This window comes from Anastrepha obliqua, chromosome 5 (genome assembly GCF_027943255.1).
Source record: "Anastrepha obliqua isolate idAnaObli1 chromosome 5, idAnaObli1_1.0, whole genome shotgun sequence".
Taxonomy (NCBI): Eukaryota; Metazoa; Arthropoda; class Insecta; order Diptera; family Tephritidae; genus Anastrepha; species Anastrepha obliqua.
This window is the reverse complement of record NC_072896.1, coordinates 88423849-88436470: the sequence shown is the minus strand read 5'-3', so window position 1 is coordinate 88436470 and position 12622 is coordinate 88423849. Positions and strand designations below refer to the sequence as shown.

General features: G+C 35.5%; 2 protein-coding genes across 2 annotated transcripts; one reads left to right on the top strand and one right to left on the bottom strand.

Moving 5' to 3' along the window:
* Positions 1 to 7128: 7128 nt before the first annotated feature.
* LOC129247804 (guanine nucleotide exchange factor MSS4 homolog) lies at positions 7129 to 7964 on the bottom strand. Its single transcript, XM_054887116.1, has 2 exons — positions 7761 to 7964; positions 7129 to 7690 (listed from the first exon to the last, which is right to left on the bottom strand). Exons 1-2 carry the CDS (start codon positions 7881 to 7883, stop codon positions 7397 to 7399), a joined length of 417 nt encoding a protein of 138 aa, XP_054743091.1. The 5' UTR covers positions 7884 to 7964; the 3' UTR covers positions 7129 to 7396.
* Positions 7965 to 11028: 3064 nt separating this feature from the next.
* Positions 11029 to 12608, top strand: LOC129249099 (coiled-coil domain-containing protein 97). The gene is made up of 2 exons (XM_054888731.1): positions 11029 to 11107; positions 11167 to 12608. The coding sequence occupies exon 2, from the start codon at positions 11172 to 11174 to the stop codon at positions 12399 to 12401; it is 1230 nt and encodes a 409-aa protein (XP_054744706.1). The 5' UTR covers positions 11029 to 11107; positions 11167 to 11171; the 3' UTR covers positions 12402 to 12608.
* Positions 12609 to 12622: the final 14 nt, after the last annotated feature.

The following is a 12622-nucleotide window of genomic DNA, read 5'->3' as shown; positions in this document are numbered from 1 at the left end:
GTCACTTGATTATTTTAAATCTTACCACTGATTTTAATTCTTACTCTGTTCTTTAAAAACGCCTCGGAAACGGAAATCTGATCTATCTAGATAGGATTTTATCTCCTCCTAAGACCACGCTGACTGCTTTTTTCCACCTTTGTCAGAATTATACTTTTGCAAGGACATTATTGTACTCTGAGGTTCCCCGTTATTATACATGGAACACCTCAAAAAAGAGTGGCATCGTCGTGTTCAAGGTACACCTGTTGAAAATCAACCTGGGGTTAAAGCATCGGATACCCTTGGTCGTGTCTATACTGTACATGTTACAAATTTCGAATGCTTTTGTCTGCGTATGTTATTGCATCATGTTAGAGGTCCAACTAGCTTTACAGAACTTAAAATTGTCAGGAATGTCAAACATACAGAGAAGCATGTGAATCTCGGCGATTGTTAGAAAATGATAATCATTGGGACGAAACTATGGAGGAAGCGGTACAATGTCGATCACCAGATAAAATCAGGGAACTTTACGCTACGCTTTTATCTTCTTGCGGTCTTTCTAATTCTCAAACTCTTTGGGATAAGTACAAAGAATAGATACATGGCCGAAGATATTTTACATCAACTGCAGCGGGTACATACAGATATGACTTTCAATGAAGATATCTACAACGAAACGCTAATTATAATCGAAAATAAGGTTTTTACAATGGTTGGAAAAAAATTAAATGATTTTGGAATGCAAAGCTCTCGACGAAACAATACAGATGACTTTAATAATGAAATTGCTCGAGAGCTAGATAATGATTTTATAGCACTGCAACATCAAGTAACAGAATTAGTCCCTCAATTAATTCCAGAGCAAAATCATGTTTTCCACCAAGTTTTACGTAAAATAGACTCCGGCAATGGTGGACTCTTCTTTCTCGACGCACCAGGAGGAACCGGAAAGACGTTCTTGCTTAACCTCTTATTAATGTCCGTCAGAAAAGACAAACAAATAGCAGTTGCTGTAGCTTCTTCGGGTATTGCCGCGACGCTATTAAACGGCGGCCGTACAGCACATTCTGTTTTAAAATCACCATTAAATCTGACACAGGAAGATCTGTAATTTCAGTAAAAATAGTTCGCGAGGTAGGATGCTGCGAGAATGTAAGCTTTTAGTGTGGGATGAAAGTACAATGTCTCACAAGAAGGCTATAGAAGCTTCAAACTGGACTATCCAGGACTTCCGAGATAGTTCAGATATAATGGGAGGAATAGTAGTTTTATTGGCTGGTGATTTCCGACAAACCCTTCATTCAGAGAGGGACAATAGCAGATGAAAGTCAAGCATGTATTAAATCATCATGCTTATGGTCGAAAGTTGAAAAACTCAGCCTGAAAACGAATATGAGAGTTCATCTTCATAATGACGTAGACTCGGGACTTTATGCAGAAATGTTGTTGAAAATTGGTGATGGTTGTTTAGACGTTGACAAAGAAGGTTATATATCACTATCAAGAGAATTTTGCAATTTAGTAGAAAATGATGTGGATCTCATCGCTCATGTTTTTCCGGAATTGCAACAAAATTTGAGTTGTGATCAGTGGTTGTGCGCAAGAGCAATATTAAATGAAATAGTTTCTATTGAATTAATTGAAGTAGTTTCTAGGATCAACACTGACATTTTTAAAGAGGTGCAAAGAGAAATGGAGGAATATTTGTCAATGATACAATTATGGATACGGAACAAAGTACTTCGTATCCTATGGAATTTTTAAACTCACTTGAACTGTCGGGTGTACCGTCACATAAAATTCAATTAAAATTGAATGTACCAGTGATACTTATGCGAAATCTAAATGCTCCTCTGCTATGTAATGGAGCAAGACTTCGGATAACAAAATTGGGGCAAAATATACTTGGTGCTACTATTTGAACAGGTATGGGTAAGGGAAAAAGTGTCGCATTCCAATTATTCCCATTGACCTTCCATTCCAATTCAAAAGGGTCCAGTTTGCCGTCAAGCTTAGCTTTGCTGTTACCATAAACAAAGCACAAGGGCAGACATTGCAGGTAGCGGGAGTGCATTTAGAAAAGCCATGCTTCTCTCACGGTCAACTATATGTAGCATGTTCGCGAGTGTCTAATGCCCGAAATTTACACATATTTGCAAAAGACGGAAAAACTTATAATATAGTCTACAAAAATATCCTAGATTAATAGTCTCCATTATATCTTTTTGAATTATAAGGATTTAAAATTATTTATTTTTGTTGCAGTGAAATATATTGTAACATTTGTTGTTGTAATTAAATAAAGCATATTTTAAGTTTTTGAAACTGACTGTATATAGTAATTTTTAAATACTAAATCACATTGATTCAATCCTATTGAAATGTAATGATCTTTGATATTTATTTAAGGGGGGACCCTCATTTATCGGGTCAAAAAAATCGATTTTTTGGAAATAATTTTAATCTATTCTACAACTATTTAAGAATATACTTTCAAAATTTCAAGTCGATATCTGTATTTTTGAAGGAGTGACAAAATTTTTAACAGGACGCGACGGGTGGCCTGATCGCCTGTATCCAAAACTTTAAACGCGTTTTTCTCGAAACATCATTTTTCGATTTTGTGTACACAATTGAGAACGCTGTATTGAACCAATCAGGCTTTACAATAGTCATTTTAAAGATAATTAAATTGTTTTCAATGTGACATTAAGTGTTTTTTTAAAAAAAAAGATTTTCATATTTTTTTGTAATTTTAAAGTCAATTTTTATGCATGAAAAATCACTTTTAACATAAAACTGGGTAAAAAATATCAATTTCGACATTTTTTTTTTAAATCAAAATGTCACATCGAAGGTATTATCCTAAAGTTTTAAAAAAAATTTGGTTTTTTTATTTCAGAAAAAAATTCAGAGCGCTAGAATGTACACAGATAGAATGAGGTGCCATGGACGAGGTGTATATTTCCATACTTAAAATGTTTTTTTTCTTCTCCGAAAATTTTTGTAGACAGTCAAGACATTTATTAAAGTACTTTATGAATTACAAAACGTTTGAAGTTATTTTACCTGAGAAAAAAATTCCCAAAAATGATGCATTTTTCGACCGTCTAAATGAGGGTCCCCCCTTAAGGGCTCCAACGCGAGCGAAGCCGCGGGTAACAGCTAGTATTTATATACAATTGGCGCATACACCCGTTTTGGGTGTTTGGCCGAGCTCCTCCTCCTCTTTGTGGCGTGCGTCTTGATGTTGTTCCACAAATGAAGGGACCTACAGCTTCAAGCCGACTCTGAACGGCAGATATTTCTTATATGAGAAGCTTTTTCATGACAGATATACACTCCCGGTGGTTTGCCATTGCCTATGGAGGGGCGTCAGCTATTAGAAAAAACTGTTTTTTATGGTATTTCATCAAGATTCGAACCAACGTTCGCTCTTGATTCCGCATGGTAGTCACGCACCAACCCATTAGGCTACGGCGGCCGCCAGAAGGCCGCAAAAAAGCGAATTTTCCAGATTTTTTTCTGAGAAAACTTTTAAATTCATTGATCTAAAAATTTGTACACATATTATGTTATCTATTGACTGTACGTTAAAACTTAGTATTAGTAAAAATATTTATTTCGAAAGGAGCTACAGCTGATCTTCGGAAGCTCAACTCAAAAAGAGGTTTTGCGGTTACCACTATATCTGTGAACTGCATCCTCTGAAATAAAAAACCAAAAAGATTTCGTTAAAGTAATGTTAAGTCTAGTAATTAATCGAAGGAGTAAGCAAACTAAATTTTTTTGGCAAAATGGCGGTTTCTCAAAAAGAAAAAAAAATCGATTTTTTGACCAAAATTTCGGCCTTAAATTGTTTATAAAAAAAACTTTATTATAAATATAATTTATCGGTGAGAAAAAATCTTCGAATAAATACTAAAAAATATGTTTAAGAAGCTCGTGTTAAAATTTTAGACTAATCGGTTTAGGCGTTTTCGAGTAATTTTGGACACCGACTTTGAAAACACCATTTTGAGAAAAAATCGTTTAAAATTTGAAAAGCACTTTATATAGGATACAATTTTTTTCTCAAATTTGCGCGTAACTTCGAAAATATTCACCGAAACGATATTAAATTTACTGTATGTATTCTTAAATATAAGTACATTAAAAAAAATAAAAAAAAATTGATTTTTTGATAATTCTAACTATATATACCCCCTTAATTCAACTGTAAAATAACTCGCACATAACTCCTTTCTTAATCAATCCAGAAAATTAAATTTTTAAAGCGTAAATAATAATATAAATATTGGTTTCGGGAAATATAGGTAAATCCATTCTTTTAACTTAATTTCCGAGAATTCGCTCTCAAAGAAAAAATTTCGAAAAAAAACTACATGACGCAAATCCAGTAACAATTTGCAAGTTTTACGAACAGCTGATTAAATTTTTGGTGGGAAAAATCACAAAAATTAAACATGTATTAAGTTAATATACGATATGATTTCAAATAAACTTTATAAATTTTTATTTATTATTTTATTTATTATTTTTTATTAAAATATATTTGCTTACATTTTTCATTATTATCACCATTTTTAATCACCAACTTTGCCTCAATTCGGAAATTTGATTTCGTGTTGATTTTTATTTTGCAATCAGCTGTTTTTCACACTTGCAAGTTCTTACATGTAAAAATGGATCCAGTAAAAACTTGCAACTTCCCCTCAAAAAAAAAGTCCCTTTACCCGACGTTCCCATGACAGTCGGTTCTACGTAACCGGAACGACCCAGATTTATATCCGGCCAAGGACTGTCACCGCAGCAGGACTTCTTGTAAATGTTTGGGAACATTTATTCTGTTACAACGACGGCAATCTATGCCCATCTATTACAACGATCCTTGAGCGACACTGGTCCGTTCTGCATGTAAACCGCAAATCCCAAACACATCCTAATGTGCCCAACAATAAGTATACGTCGACAAGAAATTTTGAAATAGGAGGTGCGAAAAACTTCCACCTTTAAATAACTAAGTTTTAATATAAAAATTTTTACAATTTTGTTGTTATTGTTGCTATAACAGCGTCAATTGTTTCTTCAAACAATCATAGATTTTCATCATAAAGAGGAAAACTTTGTTTGTTTGTTTGTTTGTTTGTTTGGTTGTAATGAATAGGCTCAAAAACTACTGGACCGATTTTAAAAATTCTTTCACCATTCGAAAGCTACATCATCCACGAGTAACATGGATTATATTTTATTTTGGAAATAGGGCTCGAGATATAGGTCAAAACGTGGACCCGGGTAACCTTCGGATGTGTATGTACAATATGGGTATCAAATGGAAGCTGTTGGTAAATGCTTTAGTCCAGAGTATTTTTCATGCCGCTCCGTGACTAGGGTCTCGAGATAGAGACCAAAACGTGGACCCTAGAATGTGTTTGTACAATATGGATATCAAATTGAAGCTGTTGGTGAATGCTTTAGTACAGAGTATTTTTTATGCCGCTCCATGACTGGGATCTCGAGATATAGGTCAAAACGTGGAACCGGGTAACCTTTGGTTGTGTATGTACAATATGGGTATCAAATGAAAGCTGTTGATAAGTCTTTGCACCGAATTAAACCAAACTTACGCACATTGTTAAGTAAGTATGGAAAATGGGTTTCGTAAAGTTTGGTTGTAATTCGGAGCACTGGCAACGGGTACAGCGTTCTTTTGAACCAGCCATAATGTCGCTTACTTTTTTAACGCTTGGGGCGGAACTGAACTGTCAAATTGACAGTGTGGGTTACAATGTGTCAATATTTCTTTCTGATTTGGATGCCATAAGGAAAAAACGTAAGTGCAACAAGTAAAAATTGTTTGTGAATTTTTTTGGAGTGGATTTTGGAACAGTGAATAATTTCTTACGAAATTTGAGAATTTAATGTGAAATCCGAATGAAATTATGTGTTCGTGGAAAAAAAATTTTTTTTCGTTTTTTTTTTTGAAAATATAAATGGATAATGGTTAAAAAAGCTCCAATGCTTAATAAAACATATAAATTGAAACGAAAAATTCATGAATGATCAGGAAAAAAGACGATTGTTTATTCATATGCGTTGATTTGAAATTTAAAAACAATCTTCTTTTTTCCTGATTTTCAATTTATATTTTATATTTACTCAAAAACAAATAGAAAAACAAAAAATATTGTTTATGCTAAAGCGCTTGAATAAAGAATAAAGAAATAAATAATATGAAAACCATATATTTTCTGTTCTAAACCATATCTATTCTATTTTAGTGTGCCCAGCGAAGGGGGTCGGGTTTGCTAGTAATTAATATTGGTGAATACTTGGCAGATGCTCCTTTCCTTACATTTTGAGTACGTATCAAGTGGAAAATGCATTGCGAAGAGCAGATGGTTTTTAAAAAAAGCTATTTCAGCCTAGAAATTCACTCGAGGGTTTGCCATTGACTGCCGAGTGTCAAACCCTTACGGGTGTTGTTGTTCCAGCAGCATCCTTGCCAGACATAAATTTGAATCGTTCCGGTAACGTAGAACCAAATGTCGTGTGAAGGCAGGCTATCTATCACCTCTCAGTTGAAAAGGCAAACTTTAAAGTAAGTTATTTCTAAATTAAAAACAAAATCATACGCTATTGGTAAAAGCTATTGCTGTCAAATATGGTGTTTTTCACAAATTATTAATCTATGTATGTATATAATTTGATTAGCGTATGCTCGACCGTCGAGTACAATTCATACGTATTGAAAAAAAATTTATCTTGCATTCCTGGATCATAATGATAACCATTCATTTCAGCTTAACACCACAGCGAGAGAGCAAACAATTCGCGCTTGTTAAGTCCTTAAGTGTAGCATAATTCTTCACAACTCCCAACATTAGTTCCATACAATTGTAACGTTTACTCTATTATTATTATTTTTTTTTTAATTTTGCTTAAGCCGGCGTTCGTCGCTACTGTAGCTTCAAGTACCTTTCTGCATAGAAACAAAAGGCGCGCTCCCTACGTAAAATAAATATTTAATTAATTATGCACCTTTATATTGTAGTAATTTTTACCCGGTTGCGACCACTTGTGTTTGTATTTACCTAGCGAAAAAACCCCAGGTTAAAGTTCCTTCCTAAAATTCATCCCGGGTTCAATTGTAAATATTTTTATTAGAACATACAAAATTATATACTTATAGTTTTTAATATTATATAAAAATTATTCACGCTATTCGCTTATACTTTCTTCTATTTAATCAAATGCTGCATAAGATTATGGAATAGATTTAATGGAAAAAGCAAAAATACAAAAAAGATAAGCTAACGCTAATGTCGAATGGCGATTGCATTTTAAATTCCATGCCTATGTAGTGCTCCTCTACCGGCAATTGATTATAATACACTTATGTACATATTATTTACACGTCATCCTCTTCTTTGTCGGCTTCTGGTTCCATTACTGCGTCCGGTTCACTGCCGTGTCTAACTCGTTTTAGTGCAACATAACATTTTTTATTGGCGATTTCATGATAACCCACTGGGCCCATCTCACAGTCTGCACATATCAAAAATTTACGATTATCCACAGTATTAGAAAAGCCGATATTCTCGAATGTAAATATGTCATCGACACGCCAAAAGTTGTTAAGCATTTCTGTTTCTATAATTTCTGCGTCCTTCAGATGCTTCTGCTGCATTAGCGGTAATTCGAACTGCATAGGTAAGAGGTAAGATATTTTTTTCTATTCAAAAGGCGTCTCCTTTTAAATCACTCGCACTTACCTCATGTTCGACATACTCCCCGAGTTGTGGTTTAAGAATTAGTGAGTAACAATAATTACATCGTACGCTATGCTTATTTTTATCGTTTAATATCTGCTCAGGAATTTGTGCTTCATCCGTCATCGTAACTTAATTTTTTCTGTGGTCAAATTTGTGCGCTACAACTTTTTAGAGCAGCAATAAATTGACAGCTGTTATTTACAGCCGGAAGATTCACCAATAAAAAAAATTATAATTTGAAGAAGAAGCTTTGCACATTCACAATAGACTAACGAAAATTGAAGTAAGAGTAACCAGTTGCGTGAGGGTCATATCAGATGAAATGGTAAGGTATCACTCTAGCACTCCCCAAGTAGCACTAAAGCGCCGGGTATTTATTTTTATATTTAAAAATAACTTAAGAAACAACAGCTTATTCCACTTTATTTTATTTGAAGAGTATATCTATAAATAAAATTCAAAGCAGCCTTTTTATTGAAAAAGATGCAGGGCAAGGGGAAAAGATTTTTAGATGTGTACTACCTAGCAGACCGTTATTCGGCTCTGAGCGAATTTGACAGATATGCCGACGTCATTCGTTTTGTGTTTCACAAAATTTAGCTTTAGCTTTGTGTTTCACAAAATTTAGCTTTAGCTTTGTGAAACACAAAACGAATAATGTAGAATCCAAAGTTCCCTCAAATTTTTTTTTTCACCATACCTAACGAGCAAGTCTGGTAGCATTCCCCTGGCAGCCGGTTCTACGTTACCGGAATGACTCTAATTTTTGCGGACCAAAGGCTGCCGCCCCAGTAAACTAGCCATGTCTAGAGAACCGTTTATCAGCAAATCTGGTATCTATCATCCTTGGGATGCAGGAAGAGGGGAATATTGCTTTATGTGGGCTAATAAGGATACTGTATTGTTTTCTGTTATTCAGATGTAGGTCAAATAAAATTTCTATGTAAGAAATGATATTGCAAGCCTAACTCTAAAGTCATCACCAACACTCTTTTGATATCCATCTTCTACAGAAACTCCAAGTTTAGCAATTGGCTGAATAGCAAAGTTTCGTTGTGAATGTAGTCATGAATTGATTAGTCTCTGTTCCACCTTTAATATTGCATAAGCCTGAAGATGTTAAATTTGTTTAGTGCACGAAATTTTACTATTTTTTTAGAATTGCCTCTCATCGAGTGAGGAAAGTGATTTCATCAAGAAATATTGAAACTTTGAGAGTGGCAGCGCTCGCTGATAACATAAGATTTGGGAAAAAATTAAAGGATTGAAGTCAAGTGGAGCAGCTCTACACTTGGGTGGAAGCTCTAGAGGTACACCTTGCCTGGTGCTCAGACGTTTCGAAAAAAACCGAAGGTGTAGCCACTGATATATCAGTGCCAATGGGCAATGTTCCGAGCAATTTTCATTTTCGGATGGGCATTTTAAGGGACAATTAGCTGGCGTTCAAACATTTATCATCCTGTGAGGTTCAATCCTCAATAGTGCATACGAAAGTAACCTCATTAGGGGTGTTCAGCTTATTTAGGTCCCTGAGCACAAGGGTATATCCGAAAACGGGTTAGCTCATATATATGTATATATAATTAGCGGGTACACCTTTTTTGGGTGTTTGGCCGAGCTCCTCCTATTTGTGGTGTGCCTCTTGATGTTGTTCCACAAATGGAGGGACCTACAGTTTCAAGTCGACTCCGAACGGCATATATTTTTATGAGGAGCTTTTTCATGGCAGAAATACAATCGGAGGTTTGCCATTGCCTGCCGAGGGGCGACCATTATTAGAAAAATGTTTTTCTTAATTTTGGTGTTTCACCGAGATTCGAACCTACGTACTCTCTGTGAATTCCGAATGGTAGTCACGCACTAACCCAATCGGCTACGGCGGCCGCCGGGTTAGCTCATACATGAGATAAACTGGCTGAGGGGTCGGAACTAATAAAACCTTAGCCCTTCCTGGTGAAAAATCAGCACAGCATCAAGGAAGAGTTCAAAGGTGAAGCGCTAAAGCTACAGAACTCAAGTTTGGGCCACATTATGGGGTTAAACTAGGCAAAAGTCATTAAGTCAAAAGATTAAAAGAGTTAATCCCACGATGTAGTATAGGAAGAGAGGCTAAAGTTCTTAAGTTAAATACACACCAGGCAACCGTTGCAGCAACTCGGCCATGTTGAAGCAACCGTTGCCTCGTGTGTAGCTGTATTGCCAAATGATTTTCGTGTTGCTGCAACCGTTGCCTGAAATATCAAATAAATTTGATTTTTGGGATAGGTTGCTGCAACCGTTGCTTCGTGTGTATCATTGTTTACTGCTTTTGCTCGTTCAGTTCGTTGAACACAAGCAAAGAAGAAGGTTCGTGCGGAGTAAAATAAAGTGAAAAAGGAAAAAATGGCAATTGAAAATAAAGAAAATTATGTTAATTTTATTAACGAATATAAAAATTTGAGAGAGCTGTGCGATATAAGTAGTGAAAAATATAAAAATAAAAATTTTAGAAAAAAAGCATACGAACAATTAAAAAATGAATACAATAAAATTGATAAAAATTTCAAGTCCGCAAAAGCGTTTCCTGTTGCAAGATACCGCAAAGTTATTGCCAGTCTAATTTCTGCTGATATTGCCTCTCTCATTATGGTATCTTGTTTCGTTATTTTGGCCTTTACGAAGTCCAACAATTTTCTAAACAGGGCTTCGTCCATCCTCATGTCATTTTTATAGTCCGCTGGCTCATTTTCCTTCAGTTCTTTCAGCAGCCTCTCGTTCGAAAATTCGATTTTTTTAAAAGCCAATTTTTGGACCAGATTTTTTTTTCTCTTCTTTTGTTGCATCTCTTCTTCCTCATTTTCGTACAAAAGTTCGTCAATTATAATAAGAAAAGTAATTTTACGCATTTCGTCGATCATTTAAAAAATTTAATTTTACGTATCTTCCGCTTGTACCTTTCCTGCACCACAGTTATACACAATACTGAGATTGAAGCAACGATTGCAATGTGTTTCTTAAGCAAAGGCAACACGTTGCTGCAACCGTTGCTTCAACGGTTGCCTGGTGTGTATTTAGCTTTAGAGTCAAAGTGCTAGCCTCTATCTATGGCTGATTTCATTAAAGTTGCAAAAGAGGTTTTCTTTAGATGCAGAAAATTTGAGCTGTTAATATCAGCTGTTGTTTTTTGCTACCAAGTGGCATAACAACGCTACAACTCGGCAAAAATTCCCAAAAAATACCTAGAAAATAAGACACTGTGCCTTTATTCTCAATGAAAACCAGGTGGTCTATTGTGAATTAGTTTATTTAGGTCTACGAACTCAATATAGTAAACATAAATATAAATTGCAATCAAAAAGCGTCTCCAAGTAAGGATTTGTGTTAATAACTTTCGGTGATTATCATAATTATTCAATATCTATTCCAGACACTATGACAGCAGAAACGGCGGAACCTGTCACCGCCGGTGCCAACAACTACTCATCTAATGATGCATCCGCCCTAGATACAAATACAAATTCCACTGCAAAATCTCACTCGAATGAGCAGCATAGAGACATAGAAGATATTTTCGCTTTTCTGAGCTTCAATAATCAAATTATATTTAAATCTCAACAAATTGATGACCCAGAACTTCAACGCGATGAAAAAGTGCAGATTGCGAGAGATATTTACAATAAAAGCCCACAGATATTTCTAATGCGCTTTGGCAGCTATTTGGAAGAGCATCATCTGGCGACAGTCGCGCAAATAGCTGTTACTAATTTAGAAAATAGCGATGAAATGCAGCTACTACTTACAGACTACCGAAATAAGCTAAATACACGAAAACGCGATGTGAAGAATCGGCGTTACGCAGCCATGCAAAAACTTATAGTGGACGGTGAATATTTCAGTGAACAGGAAATGATGAAACGGGCGCCGGAATTGTATCAGGAGCTGATAGGACAATATTTAAGTGATGCGGAAAAGAAACACCGAGACGAATATGATGTTAAAAATACAACATTCTCGGGAATATTAATGCATACAATAGAGCAACAGCAACTGCAGGATGTGCTCAAGTTGGCTGACAAACAGAATGTTAAAAGTCGACAGCTGGAACGTGAAATCGAAAGAGAGAATTATACTGGGGATGAAACAACGCAAAGCACAAGAAGTAGTGAGGAAGAAACAATGGAAGACGAAAAACCTGCCTCAGTGGAGGATGATGTGCCCGCTGGTTTCCGTCAACAATGGGGAAATTTCGATAATGAACAAGTGGCTTGCTCCACCAGTCATCAAGCAAAAAAACGCACCAAAGAAAAAGCAAAAGAAAATCAATTAGTAAAACTTGATAGAAAACAAAATTCGAATGCTTTCATAACAGCGGGGGAACGTGAGCTATTGCGACAGGAATTCATTGGAATTATGCATGAACAGTTTCTCAGTGGCTTGGATCAAGACTTTGATTATACACAAGTCGACGACAACACACAATTAGACGATCTCAGCCAATTGAATCAGGATAAAGAAGATGCATATTTTGAAGCGAGTGACTACTCGAGTGAAGAGGAGGTGGTAATTAAAAGGGAAGCTGAAGAGCATTTCAATGAAGATGAATCGGAGGACGAACTTGATGTATTCATGAATCATTTGAACAGACATCATAGCTTGCAGTAGTTTTTGTTTTTAAGTTACGCTATATGTGTAAGAGTTTTACACTGAAGATAAATAAATATAAACGGTTGTTAATATACTCGTACATTTAAAATAATATTCAACTAAATCACCCACATACAGAAATTTACCGACTGTTCGTTCTACGACGTTTCCACGACAGTCGGTTCTACGTTACCGAAACGACCCGGATTTATATCCGGCCAAGGACTGTCAATCCAGCA

Excerpts from the sequence above, each read along its gene's own strand:
- LOC129249099 (XM_054888731.1), top strand. The coding sequence starts at position 11,172 with ATGACAGCAGAAACGGCGGAACCTGTCACCGCCGGTGCCAACAACTAC.
- LOC129247804 (XM_054887116.1), bottom strand. The coding sequence starts at position 7,883 with ATGACGGATGAAGCACAAATTCCTGAGCAGATATTAAACGATAAAAAT. Across the intron at positions 7,691-7,760 it reads GGGAGTATGTCGAACATGAG|TTCGAATTACCGCTAATGCA; the intron begins GTAAGTGCGAGT and ends TTACCTATGCAG.